Source organism: Salarias fasciatus, chromosome 5, assembly GCF_902148845.1.
Source record: "Salarias fasciatus chromosome 5, fSalaFa1.1, whole genome shotgun sequence".
Lineage (NCBI taxonomy): Eukaryota > Metazoa > Chordata > Actinopteri > Blenniiformes > Blenniidae > Salarias > Salarias fasciatus.
Window position 1 is genome coordinate 8142994 of NC_043749.1, and position 18968 is coordinate 8161961.

The 18968-nt window shown below is 43.9% G+C and overlaps 1 protein-coding gene across 6 annotated transcripts in view; it reads right to left on the minus strand.

Moving 5' to 3' along the window:
- celf4 (CUGBP, Elav-like family member 4) overlaps nt 1-18968 on the minus strand; it is an 87043-nt gene that overhangs the window by 618 nt on the left and 67457 nt on the right. Inside the window, exons 3-13 of one of the 6 annotated variants that reach the window (XM_030091305.1) lie at nt 17803-17851; nt 11501-11626; nt 10535-10614; nt 10080-10220; nt 8792-8930; nt 7352-7504; nt 6870-6980; nt 5380-5445; nt 4924-5004; nt 3863-4006; nt 2482-2675 (exon numbers count right to left, since the gene is read on the minus strand). In XM_030091305.1, the coding sequence (XP_029947165.1) occupies nt 2548-2675; nt 3863-4006; nt 4924-5004; nt 5380-5445; nt 6870-6980; nt 7352-7504; nt 8792-8930; nt 10080-10220; nt 10535-10614; nt 11501-11626; nt 17803-17851 (1218 nt within the window). In that variant the 3' untranslated portion in view covers nt 2482-2547. Of the gene's footprint in view, nt 1-2481; nt 2676-3862; nt 4007-4923; nt 5005-5379; nt 5446-6869; nt 6981-7351; nt 7505-8791; nt 8931-10079; nt 10221-10534; nt 10615-11500; nt 11630-17802; nt 17852-18968 lie in introns of all 6 variants that reach the window. The other 5 variants (XM_030091306.1, XM_030091303.1, XM_030091304.1 and 2 more) reach the window with 5 other exon arrangements.

Below are 18968 nucleotides of genomic sequence, written 5' to 3' on the forward strand. Positions count from 1 at the left end.
AGCCCCGTGCCTGCCCATTTTCCCGCTTTTAACACAACGACTAGGATCCATGATGAAGAGATAGCCCGTGTTATTCACTTCACTTGTCAGTTTTTATATTGTTATGGCTGACCAGTGTGTATTTGGAGTTTTGTTTGGCTCGCATGCCTTCCGCTCACATGAAGCCGGCTTTATTTATGAGCCCTGCCGCCAACAGCCAGACTTTTCTTCGCTGTGGTGTTTTCCTGCTCTTTACAGCTCGTGATGTATGATCCAAACTGACACTCTTCAGCAGCAGGTTGTGTTGCTATATAAATTCTATTCTTTTTTTCCTATTAATTATTATTTTAGCAAGTTAACCAAACATCTACTACATGTAGATTGTGGTGATTTATGCTTTGTTAAAGTAATTTATGGTTTTCAGGTTTTATATGTTGATAGCTGAATGTTAAATGGAGCAGATTGCAGGGCTGTGGCCGCCATGTTTCCACTAAAAGTACACACAACATTGCTGTATGAAGGCATCCTGCAGGTACCGTATTTGTCTAATCTGGGAGGCTTTATGCAGTTGAGTCCATTTATTTAGAGATTTCTGATCATGACAAAAAGTTTCCATCACGGCACTATGGTTTGTTTCCTCCTTTACCTGCTTTATTTACATGCAAAGGAGGCAGTGCAGGATACTTAAAGGACACCTGCCTCTCAGTTCTGCTATGGATAAACAAAGATCCTTTTGCTAAGAGAATTTTGAAAACAAATCACTGCTTCTCCTGCAGCGAATTAATCTTCCTCCCTGGCAGTGACGCTGCGGTAATCTTCTATGTGATAAAACAATTAAGTTTTCTTTTCTATTCAAATCAAACGGTTTAATCCTGCTTTTGATATGAGGAAGGGATTTCAATCGAGACACACCTGAAGCCTCTCGTGTCATTGGAAGTTAGGCACTTCTGCTCTTTTTGTCGAAACTTTTTCTTTTTTTTCTTTTCCATTACTGCTCATTTTCATACTAAAAATGGGTACGCAGGGGGGAAAGTGCTTTGTAATCAGGCAAAATATCAGACACAGTAATAACTCTTCACCGAGGAGGACAGGAAACATTCTGCTGAAAATGTTTTGATACATCAAAAAGAACGATGCCGCGTATTTTGTGAAAAATTCGCGGGGAATCGCAGCCTTCTACCTGCAGTGATTCGCCTCGGGACACTGTCTGGTATGGTTCAGTTAGTTTGTGAGTGGGTGATAAGTTGCCCTTGAATGAAGTCATCAGTGGTGAATGAACGCCGCCGCCTAAACTCTCCATCACGCAGATGAAGGGAGGAGACAAAGAGGAACGGCACAATTACCCGCCTGAGGGGTAATAAATGCCTCTCCCTCGGAAGCGGCGCCTTCCCTGTGCAGCATGCTGTAGCATTTACCAATTATCTTTTACCTACAGGGTAACACGCAGGGTCACTTACTGTAAAAATGTTCTACAAATAGAGGAGGCTATGTGTAAGTAAATACTTATGCGGCTTTGTTTGTTGCAGCCAGCCATTAAAACTGACTGATCCATCCAGTTTCAATATCGCAGACACATTAGAGGGCACAGATTTTCATAATGCAGCAATATGTGCGCATCATAACAATTCTCATCCCTAATATACTTGTGAACCTTCAACTTTTAGAGAATACTTAGAGGACTTTTTTTTTTCTCTTCCTTTTAATATCGTCTGCTTTCAAAACTTTTCCCTTCAAGTATGTGCAGGGGTGTTTCACTTCCACATGACTTGTTGGCGACGAGATAAGTGAATCAGCGGGACACCGCAGTCAATCTTGTGCAATAATGAGTAATAGTGACACTCGGACTGTCAGCGGCGGCATACAACTCCATCGCTATTCTTTACAAATGATCAGCTGGTTATCAGGCTCCTGCAAATCTTCTATGACTTCTGGGAAAGGTTACACTGCTCGAGTATTTGTCAATAAAACATCTAGTGCTGGAGTTTCTTTAATTACTGAAGCGTCTCAGCGTGCTTTGTTGAGAATAGTCATTCATGAAGGAATGTGTTACTTCTTGCATGAGTAACTGATAAAAACGTAGTTACAATTAGTGAAGTTTGTTCCTGAAATAACTGCGTCCTCCTGACAGCACGGTGAGAGGTATCCAGCTGTAAGTAACATCAGCATTAGCCCGCATCCAGTAGCTGTAATGTATTCACAGCCCAGAATAACCGTCGGCTTCCCTTTTTAAGAGCTGTCTGCTGCTGTTTGCATCTTGATAGTTTACCCCAGCTGTTTTTTTTTGTTTGTTTGTTTTTTTTTTTTTTTGCAGCTTCATTCGTTAATCTTTGTTTTTGAAGAACAGGTGTTATGCCAAGTTTCGTAAGACTGCTCCAAATCCCATCCTCCTGTTGGGAGCGTGTGCACAAGGGTGGATTTTATAAGTAAATATTTTTGGTTTTTAGTGATTATTAGGCGAGTCCATAGGAATCAGACGCGGTTAAGCCGAGCCCGGCGTCTGACCTGTCTTTCCCTGTGTTTGACGGCTGCCCCGGCCACCATGGTGGCGGTGGCTGGCTGGGGTGGGGGTTAGTAGGGGCGGTTGGCGTCCTTTGGCCTCTTCAGCTGCACCTTGAGTCTTTTCATGCCGATCTGGAAGCCATTCATCGACTGGATGGCAGCTTGGGCACTACCTGGGTTGTCGAAGCTCACAAACCCTGGGGGAAAAGCCGAAAGAGGGAGAGAGAGACGGGGATGTTGTTAGACGAAAAAGGAAAGAAAGTAAACTGCAATGATACAAGAATGGGAAGTGAAGATGGAGCCTGTAGGATGAAGCAGTCTTTCACATTTAAAAATGGTTCTTCAACTGAAAGAAGGTTGAACTTTTATTAATCTGCACACAAAACATTTAACATCTACAAAACTGCTTGTAATGTGCTTTAAAAGGAACAAACAATGCTCATCATACAGAGGTAAACAAGCTGTAAGGTAATACAGATACATGTTTGTACAGCAGTCTAACAAGAACAATAGGATCACAATTATATCAGCATGCAGCCAACATCACAACACAACTCAATAATGGGATTTGGAGCCAAAAAACATCAACGCGGTTGTGCTACATTTGGGTTTCGGTTTTTAACTTCCACTTGAATGTGAAAAAAGCGTCAAATCACAAATTAAAAAACCTGCATCTCAAAATTGCAACATGAATAATACAACATTAATGTTGTGTTGTATTAATGAGCAAAAGCTAATTTGCAAATGGGTTGCACCTGATGGACTCTCCATTAAACATTCTCCACAATCCATTTATAATTTGCTGCATAATTATACGTTCGGCTACATTGTGCTGTCAGCGGCACAAAGTGAGGCAGCAGCTCTCTATCTCTGCACGCCGGAGCTACTGCTGTATTCCTACTTATATTCTTAGCATGCATTACTTTTGCTTGTGCTTACAGTATGCTATAGACAGGAGTAAAGACTGGGAGTCAGCATTTGTATTATGCAGCATGTCATGACGAGCACAATAGCAACGTAACCATGAAGATAAAACGGATGAGCTCCTCAGCAGCATATATAAATATGATGAAATATTGAAAGAAGTTCGAGGCTTCAAAGGGGAACAGTTGTAAAGATTCATAGAAAAAGTCCAGACACTGACGCTCCAATCTTTCTCATGAGTAACAACCTGCTTTTGCACAACTGCAAAGAAATTCTCTCATCATTTGTTTTCATAGGTTTCCAAAGGGAGAGGTGTAGAGAGGTTAGGAGGAGGAGGGGGAGGCGGGGGAGGGGTGGGGAGGTGGTGGGGGTGGACTGCAGTGCAAAAACGTGATTAGTAAGAAAAGAATAATCAGAATAAATAACCAATAATCTCTTGGTTTTGTTCATTTTTACCCACCAAAGCATTTACTTTGGTTTGTCGCCCGATCCACAAACACTTTGGAGGAGATGACATTACCGAAAGGCAGGAACATCTGCATCAGCTCTCCATCCCCAAACTCCTGAGGGAGGTGGTAGATGAACAGGTTGCAACCCTCTGGTCCTGCATGGGAACAAACGGAGAGAAGGACAGGAGGAGGAGGAGGAGGGAGGCAGACACGGGGCAAAGGGCAGAGAGACAAGGCAGAGAGATGGAGAGGGGGAGGTGTGGGGGGGGCGTGACGAGAAAAGGAGACCATGACAGGATGACTTTCGGCCCATGGAATAAAGAATTAACAACTTTATGAGCTGAAAAGCTCAGGAAATCCTGTTTTTTTTTGTCCCTACTCTTCCTGCTTCAAGACTAAAAAAGGGAGACTACATATTTCAATGCATCAGAAAAGGGCCGTATTCAAACATTAAATCAGAGAAAATCAAAGCAGCTGATCAGATCAAGCCTGATCTGCATTTTTCTAAAATTTCATCAGGTGTCAGAGTAACGTGCAAAGCCGCTTAATTCAGCACGAAGTGTTTGAAGTGTTTGGGAGGTTATAAACTTACAGTTTCCATATTCTTAATTTTTCAGGTATCCCACATCAAACAGCTGCTAAACGCTTTTAATGGTAAACTATGGGTTGCCAGGGCTCCTAATGATTTGCATTAGTTTGTTTATGTTCCACAAGAGGGCAGTAAGGGCCCAGATATGTGTCCCAAGCCTGGAGGTCATTAAGTTCATGAGTGGGTTTATGGCTCATTTTGAAATACTCACTAACATCTTTTGTCTTTGATTCATTATTTAGACTCAAGATCTTCTCTTCCTTTGGTAATGATGTGACAAAAATACAAACAATAAGAAAACAAATACGTCCTATCTGGTTAAACAACTTAAAGCTCAGAAAACTAGTGAAGTCACTCTCGAGCAAGTCTTGTAAGCGGGCTGATGTTTTCCACTGTAGATCTTCCCGGGACAAAACGAAGAAACTGTGAATCAATGCGTGCAGCATGTATGAATATTTACTGAGCGTGCTGTGTGCACATTACCTTCTCGTTGCTGCTGAGGAATGATGGGTGGAGGGTGGGGGAAGGCTTGGCTGATCTGGCCGTATGCAGCGGGGTAGGCTGCTGAGACACACACAAACACGCACACACCGCGGATCAGATAACAGTCATGACTGGAGCGCACACTCGGATACATACAAACAATGTGATATATGCGGGGGCACAGCAGGCAATCGATCAGATAACAGACAATAGAGTCTACATGTTGCACAAACGCACACCTGACACGGCCCGGAGAATAAATTGACGCGGTGAGACGGGAACACCTAATGTTACATGAACAAAATTCAAATGTGGACAAAGGAGGCTTATCTTTATCCTTGCCTTTATTTCCATCACACACACACACACACACACACACACACACACACACGCACATCTCCACATGTGTATACAGGCACGCAGATAGATGAGTCCTGCTGTGACAGACAGACAGACCTGCATACTGCTGGACTCCTGTGTAAGCCTGCTGGAGAGGATCAGCTGCAGTGGGACTTTGAGCTGCTTCAGCAGAGACACGGAGAAGGGAGAGGTGGAGAAGGAGGTGGCGGTCGGAGAAGGGAGCACAGATGGATGGAGGTGTGCATGTGTGTAGGGGAGGGAGATGAGGCAGAGAGACCGGGGGAGAATGTAGATGGAAGAGAGGGCACGGAGGAAGGCGAGAGTAATATATAACAAGGGTGAGAGGGAGGAGGGCGATGGAGAGGAGAACAGACAGGAGAAGAAAAGCAGAAAGGTTAGAGAGCCGAACAGCGTGGAGTCAAGTCGCTTCACTTTCAGCGTGTGAGGAACTGAATTCTGAATCTCTCATCTTTCTTTTTCACTCAGTGCTCCTCTCAAAGCATTCCAATACCAGCTCATTTTTTATAGAAAAGGTGAAAAGCAAAAAACTTTGATGGACCACAACAACACAGAACTCCACTATCACAACATTAAAGGAAAAATAGACGTCAAAAGAATTTTTTTCTCTGCCCCCCCCCCCCACCGAACCTGAGAGGATGATTTTTCACATGTACCACAGGACGACACACAGAACACACCTGTTGCCACCACTTCACATGTCGGAGATCTAAATTCTCCCCGAGTTGTAACTACCACAGATGCTGCGCCGCACTTTATCGCTACCCATCTGTACATATAACACATGCAAGGTAAGTACACCACTGAGAATAAGACACACACACACACACACACACACACGTACATACACACACATTAACAACCACGTGCACACACGATAACCCCAATCTGAGTAGAAACCGGAGCACACCAACGGCACGACTGAGAAGCTGTCACAGATAGCTTGGAGAAAAGGGAAAGTTGTGGGCTCAAATAAACCTCAATAAAATTTACTGCTTATGAAATCATATTCAAAAATAATTTGGTTGTATCACTGCTCGTGAGACTGTGATAAAAATTTTTGCCTGGGGAATTTCTGAGTTTGTGAATGTATAAACAAGAGCGTAGGTTTATTAGAATGATATTCCCCGTATTTGCATTTGCAGGTTTACTACAAAGTGCATGTTTTTTTACGAGTGTGTGAGCGCAGATGAAAATACCACCTGAATAACAGAGTAGTCGCCGCTTTCCCCAGCCCTGAGTGCTGTCTGCAGGGACGTCAGGATTTAGAGGGTTTGCCCTTGTGTATAGAAAAAGCGAGCGATTGTAGAAAAATAAATTTCCACTCTGAATTTGCAAAGTTTTTTTTTTTTTTTTTTCCCTCACAAACACAAATCTTTCCTACATGCTCAGAAAGTTGAATTTCACCTTCGCATCCTCTTTCACAGGCTTGTGAAGGGCTTTGAGATGATTTCTTAATGTTTTTCTACCAGGCTAAAAAAAAAAAAAAAAAATCTTCCTGACCCTTTTGAACCCACAGAGAGATCAGGTGAGGGAGGGTGGGTACGGTGGAGGGGGAGGAGCGCTACCTTCAGAGAGAGAGGAGAGGAAGCAGCCACCCTGAACCCCAAAACAACTCCGCGGAGCCACGCCCAAGCTGTTTTTCTCTGAGTCCTCCCTAAAAACCACCTCCTGCAACACTGGGGAGACAAAAGAACACAGATTTTTCTTCCAGCTCGTCACAAACACAACCGGCGAGGTACCAGCCACGGCTCATGACACAAGCGCATACTTAGGCTCCAGCAGCCCATCAGCGCCTTCGCCAAACGCTCATCTCCTCGACATGCTCACTGTCTGTGGGCTGCTTCGTTCGGCTTCGGCCTCCTGAACATGCTCCGTGGCTCTTCACGTGTGTGAGCCTGCAGCATGCACGCTTTCCTGTTATAATTCGTGTGTGTGTGTGTGTGTGTGTGTGTGTGGGGACTGTTGAAATCCCGGCTATGTGCAGGAAGACGATCTGCGAGTCCTTTTCGTGTGCTTTCATTCATGCCTGCGAGATAATTAGACCTACCAGGGTAATGGTGTATCCCGTTGGTGAAGACGGCTTCGGCAGGGGGCTGCCCGTTCGCCTGGGGGGGCGGCATGCCAGTGAAACCATTTACACTAATGGGAGAGGGGATGCTGGTCACTGTGGGGGCGCTGATGCCTGGGGGAGTGCTGCCGCCTGCAGCCGCGGGGCACACGCACAAGAAAAGAAAGAAACAGTAAGCGTTTTACTGTATCCCCCCCCCCCCCCCCCCACCACCACCACCCCTCTTCTCCGGGCATTATGGAGAAGTTTTACTTTGACTGGCCACCTTGTAACTCTTGCAAATGTCAGAGGGGCCGGTCCAGTGGGCCGGTGAAGACACTAAATGTCAAAGCTGATTTCTTGTCCCAGTTTGGTCCTTACTGTGACACAACAGCCATTACATTCGGAGTCTCAGACATATTGTATGAGAATCCTGAGCACCGTGTTTATATCAAATGAGCACCAATTATAGCCCCTCATATATAATCTATTCCCTGCGCTCATTCGGTGGATCCTGACAGTGTAGATACTTGATAGTTAAAACATGACCATTCAAATCCACTTCTCCTTGTTCTTTTCCTCTGCATATTCCCACTGCAGCGATAGAGCAATGCCTGCTTAAAGGAACATGCTACCTTTATCCACTCACTTACGCCGCTGCCAATACTGTTTTCAAAAACATCCCTGATGTTTTAGGAAAGATTTTTCTCCATCTAATTTCCTTCCTCGTTCATATTCTGTAGCAATGCTCTGCTGTTTATATCATATATCATTATGTTATTATATGTAAAGTGCAGTTTTTATTGAGCTTTAATTGACATTGCTTTGGAAATATCATGATATTACAATAGGTTGTTGTCATCACATTCATCAGAAATAAAAAAAAATACATGTATTCTGCACTATTTCTGTTTCTTTTCAGAATACAAATACTAAACTTCAGATTCAGAAAGATCCAAACTCTTAATCTGTAGCTGGAAAATAAATTGAGTCAAGATATTTTGCCATCAGATTAAACAGTTTGATGTATTCTATTGATCGCATTTAAAGTGCAATCCAAAAAGCGCTTGCTGCTGACTATAGTCTGACAGACCCTTGCAGGCAGACACTGTTACTAAATGTGTCAGACCAACAAAGTGTCAGGCACACAGATGGAGCAGAGATGCCGATTGCAAATGATTTAACATAATGTAAAACACATTTTCACTGTGAGTCATCTCACTCAAACACCAACAACAGTGACTCAAAAAAAAAAGTTGAGAAGATGCAGGACTTTTTTGGCATCGTGGTTTGGTAATACACAAGCTGACTTTAGACTAAACAAATTAAATTAAATTTTAAAAAAATCCATGAAAAAAGTGATCTGCATTTGAGTCTATGTGACCTCCATCGTTGATGTCCAATAAATCGTCCGTTTCCAGATTTGTAACCCTGGTTTACCTGACGTTGGTGTCAGCGGCGCTCCTGGGAGGCCATTGATGGTGGCCATGTGCTGCATCTGGGCAGCAGCAAAGGCTGCCATTGGACTGAGGTAGCCTCCCTGGCCTACGGACGCCATCAATGCTGCTTGCTGCTGCACCTGCAGTCGGCGTGGGCGGAGTGGTCGTGCAGGAGAGACAAGAAAAACTTTCACGTTACTGAGTTAAGAAAGAAAAAAAGAAAAGGGAAGGAGTAAAGCTATAAAGGGAACGTGAGGTACAGTGCAGAGACTGGAAACAGCTGATTCAAATCTTATCAGCCCATTAAGTGGTCATTATCTATTGTTATCACTCCCATACTTATTCATCAAACTCTCTAAACTGCACCTACTAGTAGAACCGATCACTCCCAGAATCATGCTACAGATTGGTTAAAGTGCACAAACTGTTGGACCAGCAGGTTACGTTTACCGTGACACCCCCCCCCCCGGTGGAAATCATGATGGAGGCAGGTGAGTTAGTGAGGAGAGGAGGTAGAAAGACCAGCCGAGCAGTGGCTTGGCTGGATGATTTTAAATATTTTGTCAAAGCAAAACACAAATGACAAAACTTATATCAATGACATGCTACATTTTTTTTTTAACCCAAATTGTGATATTTTTCAAAATGTGCCTCAAAACACTTAACACAACTTTTTTAACATAATCTCAAAAAATAAATAAATAAATAAATAAATAAATCTTTAAACAGATATGAATATTTAAAACAGGGCAGGATACTTTACAATAGATACAGACTATTAATCCGACCAAGACCCTAAAACAGACCTGCCACAAACTCCAGACTTTTTAAACTTAATTCAGACTCCTCATATCTCGTTAAAAGTCAACAGAGTATTTGCTCTGACAAAGATGAACAGCATGTTAAAGGATTAATGTATGTAATTAATATTAACCTAATAATGAAGGTACCGTCTGAGTGGTGAATGTGATCCTGATGGAAGCTAGAAAACTCAATTTATTGGCTGATGATGTTCCAAGTAGGTGCATCAAACACTTATTAGTTAGAAAACCAGATACTAAATATGCGGTATATGTCAGAGATATAGATTTTTCTCCACATCGTATTTAGAGAAATAACTATCATGTGAATGTATATTTTTGAAGTCGAGTGTGTTTCACTTCCTCTTCCTCTCCTCCCTTTGGTCCTCCACGTTTAAATCCGAGCTGGGCTCGAGCTCTCCGTTTAATCCCTGCGGCTCATTGAATAAATAACTGTGGATGAAAATGCGGCTTCGCGGGGCGTCTTGCCTGAGCGTAGGCTCCATAGGCTCCAAACTGCAGGGCCATGGGGTTGAAGATGCCCATCTGACCAGCCATCTGCTGCATGCGGCGAATGGTGCGCTCCTTATCCGTGTCGGCGAACTTTACCACCAGACTGGATGAGGCACCCTGTGCACCCACCCATCCACCCACACACACATGCAAGGACACACACGCACACCAGGCAATACATGTTAATATGGCTCAATAAATGAAGCTTGTACATGCAAACATTATTTATTTTTTCAGTCCTCTAGCTGATGTCCATTACCATGGAAAGTCGGGATGGGTCAAACGTAAAAGGACAAATTTCCTCACTGGGATTAATTTCGTGGAACCAGCTCAACTTTAAGAAAGTAATTAAGTGCTGTTTGACTCATCCCTCGGTGTGACTCAGCGCTCTAATACACCTACATGCTCACACACAGTTACATCGTACTCACAGGCATTGTCTGGCTGCCGTGTAGTGCACTGATGGCTGCCTGAGCTTCAGCGTGAGAGGAGTATTTTACAAACGCGCAGCCTGAAAGGAGAGAGAGAATGACAATGAAAAGACACCAAGAACAAAAAGACGGGAGAACTTCTATGTAAAGTCTCTCATTCGGTTGTCATCAGGACTAAGTTTTCGGGGGGGATTACAACAACAAACGCTGTGCTGTCGAGGGCTGCTTTGCTGTTCATCGGCGCTCAATAAGCAGACTAAACATGCCACTCTGACACCATTTAACAACTTTGGGATCCACTGATGGGGCTTAAAATGCCACTGCGTTGTGGTGTCGCTTACTATTGACAAGTGCTGTTGATGAATTTGAATGATCAAGTTGCCAGTAATTATTGAGCTAAAGCCCACTTAGCCGAGTAAGCTGGCTGATGAAGTCTTGTTAATGGAGCTTCACGGAGGAATCAGAATGATCAAGCCCACTGTAATCATCAGGCTTAGTTATCATCGGGCCTCATTGATTAGCTGCTAAGCCCGCTGATGAACTTCATGCAGTGAACTTGTGTAGCACTCGGAAAACATTTTTGAAAGGACATTTTTCCGACATGACATGAAGCCCGTGGTTAATAAGGAGTTTGACTTATTTCCGTTTCTCTTTATCACAGCCATGTAGGTTCACTAGTGAGGTTAATGGGGTTCATCTGTAAGGAGTTGGTGGTTTGTATCTCTCATCCCTCTGGGTAAAGCTCTGCAGTGGCATTTACTGTGGAAACCTACCAAATCCACAGTATTTTTATGTAACGACTCCTCTGATGATTGTGAAATAGCCCCGCTTTGACATCACTCACCGTGGAGTGTTTAAGGAGAACTTTGCAAAGTCACCAACTTTGAAAGGCCAAATCATTTCTGAGCAGCAGCCTGTGAAAAAAAAAGTCTGCTCGCTCAAAGTCATAAACAGCTATAAACTCACCTTTGCTGTTTCCGTCGGGACCTCTGAGGATGGTGCATTCCTCGATGCTGCCGAAGGACTCGAAAAGGCGCCGCACATCATCTTCTGACTGTTGCTTGTTGAGCATGCCCACAAAGAGCTTTCTGTCTTCTAAAAGGAAAAGGAAGAGGTCATGATCAGAGGATCAGAGATGCCTTTTGATATCTGCATAGACATTGTGTTCACTGGAATAGAAGCACGCATCGGGCGAAGATAAGCATTCAGAGCTATCAGAGAGAAGGCTTGCGATGCCAAGGAAAGCATCATTTTTACAAAGAATGGAACTTACAATATTTATTGAAGTATCCTATTTGCTGATTTGACATTCTCTACGTCTGACAGCTTCTGGATTGAAGCTTCCACTGCCCTGTCTGCTCAGGTCTATCTGACCAACACAAATAAACTACAATTAACGCTGTGGATTTTACTACAAAAAAGCTACAGCCTATGGATTTTCAGTGGTACTAATAATGCAGTCACTGTGTGCTTTGTGCAATTTAAAGTTCAGTTGCTCTCGGTATTGATTTTACTTGAGCTACTGCAGTTTCTGCATATTTGTTTCGAAATTTCCTCAAACTTCTTCACTAGCTGTCTCTTACAAATGTCCAGAGGATGACAATCAAGGCAAGGAAGTCTTTCCAGCTCGGTCCTGGGGGAAAACCAACGCCGTCATGCACGACAAACTTTGTCTCGCTGTAACAACAGATTGTATTCAGCGCCACAGTCGTTCGACCTACTGTGTCTCTGGTAAATGTTTGTTTATGACCATGTGCCTAATCCTTCTGTGGCAAAAAACATTGGTTATATTTTCTCCTACGTTCTGAGTGAGCTACCAGGCTGTTCTGGCTTAGAATTGCTCCACACTTCAGATAAAAGGCTAGGATGACAGCCTAATCTTCCTCAAAGTGCAGTGAGCAAATATCGTGGCCATTAAGTTATTTCAGGACTTCATCTGCTGCATCTTGCCTTGTGCCATGTTAACCGGTTTCCTCTGATGATACCATGACAAAAACAGCACTCCTTGTCACATCCCAAGACCCCCATTAAAGCTGTAAGTCAGTAAAGTACTTTTTTTTTTTTTCTTTGACACAAATTCTATGCCAAGACCAGTAAATGAAAAGTTCCTGCTCATTTATTTACAGGAGACAGCTCCAGTCGAGATTTCACCACTTTCATTGTCACTGAAGTTGCTGGGAACTCGGTTAGTGCGTCACATCAGCTCCAAATCGGGCAAAGTGTAGGAGGATGAGCCCCCCTCAGAGATCACAGATAATGTTATTCCCCTTTTCAACTCAAGAACAGAAAGAAAGAAAATCAATAGGATTCTCCTGAATTAGATAGTTCAAATCGTTGCAGATTTATTATTCTCATAATTACCATCTACAGCGTTGGAGATGTTAAATAGCGTTGTCAGACGGAGAAATCAGCTTTAGCTCGGTGGCAGCACCAATAACACACTGAGTTTCAGCATGTTTTCTACCCTTCGCGATGTGTAAGAGTTTATTATAAAAAGATGCTTCGCTGGCCTTGGCATTTCTGGTCCTCAAAGTCTCAAGTAGTTTTGTTATGTGACCGGAGCGCCGTTAGCTTCCTGCCAAAAAAAAAAAAGAAATCAGCAATTCTTTTCAAATAATACATCTGGCAGAGGAGCATTAGTACCAGTCGATGGAGATCCGAGTTTACTCAACCTGAAACGAATAAAACACCTTTTCTGTTACTTTGTACCCCCAAAATCTCCTTCCACATTTTTGAAGCAATTATCGAGTATTATTCACAGCATGCCATAGCACTACAACCACAATAAAGTCAAACATATGAGAGTCGTTTCCCTATTAAAACTTTGAAAGTGTGTGTGCAGCAGACAGTCCTCTCATAAGTTATCAAGGAGTGTGAATAAACTTGTGATATTTTATGTCTGAATGCATACATAATGTATCGAGAAAACACAATGTAACTCCTCCTGCAAATGTTTTTTATTGGACACAAAACAGCAGACAGTAAAAAAAAAAAAAGACTGAAATCCAGATAGGTCTGACTTGTCACACAAATCTGACATTTCTTTTTCCCCAACAGAATCTATCACTTAAAACGACCACCTATAGGTAAGAGACGGAGCTTGTCACGGGTGGCAGGAATGAGACAAGACAGATGAGTCGGGGTGTCAGACCTCGGGTCAGAACATGATTGAAGTCGAAGCTCAGTTCTGCAGTTTTATTCAGCAAAATGCCAAAACATTTGCAAAACTGGACGAGCCTAAAGCAATTAGACCCACGTTTTTCCCCATCTGAACGTCGGAGAAATAAATTGATTTAAAGAAAGAAAAGAATGAACTGAGTGTATTTCTCTTTTTTTAATGCGTCACAGTCAAATTTCTGCACCTACCAACTGCCGCCTTTTCCCACCTTGATTCAGATTTCTCTTAATATTTCTCGATGGATCCTATAAACCTCAAGCAGCCCATAATCAAAAACAAATGTCCATTTCCCAAGAAAAAAAACTTCACGCGTCTAAAAGAATCGGGGGACTCTTGAATCAGGCACAAATCATTGACAGGGAGCTTCTGATAAAATACAGGCAGACTGCAGCTCGGCTTCAGATTATCCATGTGGGCACATCGCGGTGCGGCTGAGTCACTGAAGGAGGGAAACTGTAAAACAGACGGTGAAAGTGTGTTGGCGCCCAGCGGCAGCAGATGTGTTGGTATGCTCGGCAGTCGCCTGCTCTTACATTACATAGAATCGGAGCTTAGTGGAAATGGATGTGTATGTTTGGAAATTAATGAGCCTCGGCGCAATTGTCTCTGAATGTGCTGTGCAAATTAATGCGTGTGTATCTGCGAGTGTGCGTGTGCGCGCATGCGTGTGTGTGTGTGTGTGTGTGTGTGCATGCGTGTGTGCGTGCCCGGGGTCCGCTCCCCACTGCCTGCGCCTGACAGGGTGTCCTTGCCGAGTCAACAAGACTAATCTGCGCTCTGGCCTTGCACCGGGGGTGGGGGGTGTGGGGGGGTGGGGGGGGTACGGGGTGTGGTGGAGAGTGTTTACAAGAGTGTAGCGCACATCAGAGGTGGAGGACACACGCGCGCATATGCACAGACACGCACACACAGATCTTGAAATGTTTGGCTCCGCCATCACATCAGACACACACACATACACACACACACACACACACACACACACACGCATCTTGTCGGGCACGCACCGTCCTCCGAGTACACACCTCAGTGGTGGTCAAATCCTACTGTTCTCCTGGGAAAAACACCAATAAATGCTACATCTGTCTTTGGGGAAAGACACACACACACACACACACAAAACATGCCCACACACACACACACACACACACACACACACACACACACACACACACACACACACACACACACAGAGGCACGTAAGAATATACACACACATATTCATCAAGAGAGCAAATCGATATACACCAGAGTTACAACGACACACATACACACACACACACACACACACACACACACACACACACACACACACACACACACACACACAACACAACAATGGTACTCCTTGATCTCTCTCTCCTGTAATATTTAATATTTAGTAGGCAGGAGTTTTACCAGAATCCATAAAATAGTGTCTAATTTCTTTATTGATTTTTGCCCACACACCTATTTATGGCAGAGCATTATTGGCTGAACAGTCCTTTTATTTACTTACATCATCAGTTAAACAGGGGACAAGCCAAATACTCATTTACTCAAACACCGTACTGAAAACATTGAAATATATCGACTGAAATATTTTCCATTACCCTCGATTTTTTTTTTTTTTTTTTTTTTTGCTTTAGCTCATCTCTGGGCAGATTTTCAGTTCTCAGCACCGTCACAGGAAGTGCTGCGTATTTCATAGTTTTGGCACAGGAGGTACCGAAAGCGATCACAGTTTTAAATTTCCTCTTTGATGGACTCTTTCAGCTTGTGATGCTTTAAACGTTCTCAACACAGGAGGAACAACGAGTTACTCGGATGTGGTTTTTAGTGAGTCGAACTCACATCAAAGCAGAAATAACCATCAAAGTTATTAAACTGTGCTAAAAGAGGATCCAGATTAATGATTTCAGTCCTACAATATGAACCAAACACAGATACAATGATTTATGGTGGATTTATTCTTATATGCAGTTTAGGAACACCTAGAACATTACGTGTTCTTACTAAGGTCTATGCAGATTTTTTTTTTTTTTTTTTTAATTTACAGTACATACTGCTTCTGGTCTTTTTATTTATTTATTTTTTAATCATTTATAGTGATTAAAGATTCTCTGAAGGTGTGTGGCTCTGAGGGAATACCGAGAACTGCACGGTTTGACCGAAAGCACCCAAGAGTAACTTTTTATTTTGACATATTCATTTTTATCGGAAACATATTTTTACAGTTTACAGTGAAAACAAACGATGAGTGTCACAATGCATTAAATCAGTGGTTGCGCATTTTTTGGCTCGTGACTCTTGAAAAAGGAGCCGTGTGTTGTCGGGCATCTGCCCCACGATTCAGGTGTCTGCCGGTTGTTAGCTGTTCCACGAAAGAGTCCGTCATTCATTTCCAATCAAGAGATCCCAAAGAAGTGAAATTATCCATTATTTTACCAAAAAGGGTCCCTCCATTAATCACAGCCTCTCTGTCTCAGTCACACTGAGTTATACACGCCGGGTGCTATTTGCTAGGGGGGGATGGGAGGGTAGACCCCCCCCCCCCCCCCTCCTCCGGCCGACTCGTCCCTCCTTCTGCTGAATTGTTTTTACCGCAGGGAGGGATGAAATTTATCTCCCCTGCATGGTGATTAAAGCTACCACTCCGGCAGACCGCACCAAAAAAAAAAAAAAAAAAAAAGGTGAAATGAGTGTCTTTAAAACCTAAGTAAAACAGAACTGTCACCTCTCGCGCATGAGAACTGAAACACTAAACTTAACTCCACGGAGAGAAAAGCATCAACCTTATGTAGATGAACTGTACGATATATTCCTCTTAGAGGACTTAATTAACACCGTTTTTTTTTACATTTGATACACATTTTGCAGATACCAGTTTTCCTCAGTCAAGTTAAATCTTAGAAATGCAGTGTTTTGCACAGCTTTACTTCGTTGTGTTAAAAATATATGCGACTGAAAGGAAGCTTAGAAAGAGAGGAGAGGAGAGGAGATGAGAGGTAGAAAAATGGGCTGAGGCCATACATCCAGAGACAGATAGAGCCCGAGCACAGACAGGTGTGGACATCCTGCATTGCCCTCACTTTGCTTCCTCACGCTCGGTGCTCGCCTCTGTTCCCTCCAGCTCCATCAATCATACTCACAGAAGCACCAAACTAAATAGAAGAGGATGTTGCACAATCTCTCCTGCTTTTCTTTAACATTTTCTCCCTCTAAAGGCTAACACCTCTCTCTCGGTCCTCATGCTTCTACAGCTTATCAACCTTCAACTTTTTGCATGCTCTAGTTCTTTTTTCCTTTTTTTTTCTTCTTCTTCTTTTTTTTTTTTTTTCTCCTTCTCGCTCTTTCCCGCCTTCTTGTGGCAGGAGAATTTCTCTGGTGCCAATTATATTAACAACTGCAAAGTTTGAAAGTCTTCAGCCCAAAATGGTCAAACTCCATCAATCTTGTCTCGTACAGTGCATTGATTGATGTCAGCGGCGGGTCACTATATGTCTAGACACAGAAAATTCCCTTTAAGCGGTTCTCGGCTGTCAATACAGCGCGATGCACACCACCGGACAACACCGCCGTGCGCGCGTGCACGCAGAACCAGAACTGTCCCCGAATCCGCAGGCACAAACTTTTTATTTATTTTTTTTTTTTACTTTTTTTGCATTAGTCAAATAGAGTTTGCTTTGTCACAGGCGGATCCTTAAAGGTGTTTGACAAAAGCAGTGACCTGTTTTTCCGCCTGGAGCGCGACGGGACACGCCTGCTTTCCTCGCATGTGCGTGCGCACGGGCATCAGTGCATATGATGAAACTCTAAGAAAGGGAGCTGGAGGCTGCGCTGGCCAGGGAGAGCACTGTTTACATAATGCGTTCTGAATACTGGAGGGTCCGGCCAGGCCGCGCTGTCAGCCCGCGTCGAGGTACAGGGCTTCGTCTAATGGGACAGATAATGGTGAGGCTGATGCGCGTAGGCAGCGTGTTTGTAGGGCTGGAACAAAGAAGGGAAGCGGAGGGGAGGTAGGTAGCAAGGAAAGGGGCGGGCGGGGCAGTGGGGGGAGGAGTGGGGGGGGCGGGGGGCAGGGGAAGCAACAAAGAAGGGCATACTGTACCTCCTCGACTCTCGCTGTCTGCTGGCTTCACCTGGATCGGTCTGTTCATCTGTGACAGAAGACGAGAGGACGGAAGAAAAAAGAAGAGACAAAGAGAAGCAGTTAGTGTCATATAATGACACATGCTTTCACCCACCTAATCCTCCTCTACACACACGCACGCACAAAAAAGAAAAAAAAACTTTTTTAGAATCACTCAGCCAAATTGCGGGTAAAGTGTATTGAAAATCTCCAAAGCTGTAGCACTTATAGCCATTGGGGAAATAGCTGGTTGGGAATATGGGTTGGAAATATTATTTGATCTGAGATGAAAGGAGAGAGAAGGGCTGGAAAGCGGGATAAGCAAAGGGATGAAGGGAACGATAGAAAGAAGGACGGAGGGAGGGAGGCTGGTGGAGAGGTAACTCTGGGTCGGCAGCGAGCTGTGACGGTGTATCATCTCTGTGGATGCCGCTGGATGCTTCTCCGTGCCATCCAGACGTGGCTGCTGTCGACTCCCGGTGTTCACGGACACACAAACACAGCGTAATCAACACATACGAGCCGCGCCAACGCAACAGCACGCCCTTCCCGAGCCCCACCGTAAACTGTTTTTACACTCCCAGTTCTCAGAGCCTCACACACACGGTTGTACAGACGTGCACATGCATGCACACACGTGCACTGCACACTCTCCGTCCCCCACTGAGACCTTTCCACAGTGTGTCTGCCGAGGCCCTCCTTTCATTTCACTCCTGCCTGTCAAAATTTCCCTCTCCGCCTCACCACCCTGCTAAACGCTTGCCGCCAATCAATTTTTAATAATGCCAATCGCCACGCCGCCAGGAGGAATAGGAGAAGAGAAGAAGGGTGGGGGGGGGAAGTGGGGGGAGGAGAGGTGAAGCGAAGATGTAGGAAGCGGAGGATGAAAGCAAGAAGAGAAAGGTCAAGGTCCTGTGTGATACAGAATCAGTGTTTGGCAAAATGTCATTAAATCTTTTTCTTTTGAGTTTGCTGATACAGCCGTCATCTTTATGAATCTGCAAGCTTTCAAATCACCCACCAAAGGGAAAAACCTTTTGAGGATGAGGACAAAGAGACGCAATGCAAACACAATCAATGCTCGGACCTCCACCCCCTTCCTGGAGGTTTTTTTTTTTTTTTTTTTCTTTTGCCGTTAATATTAA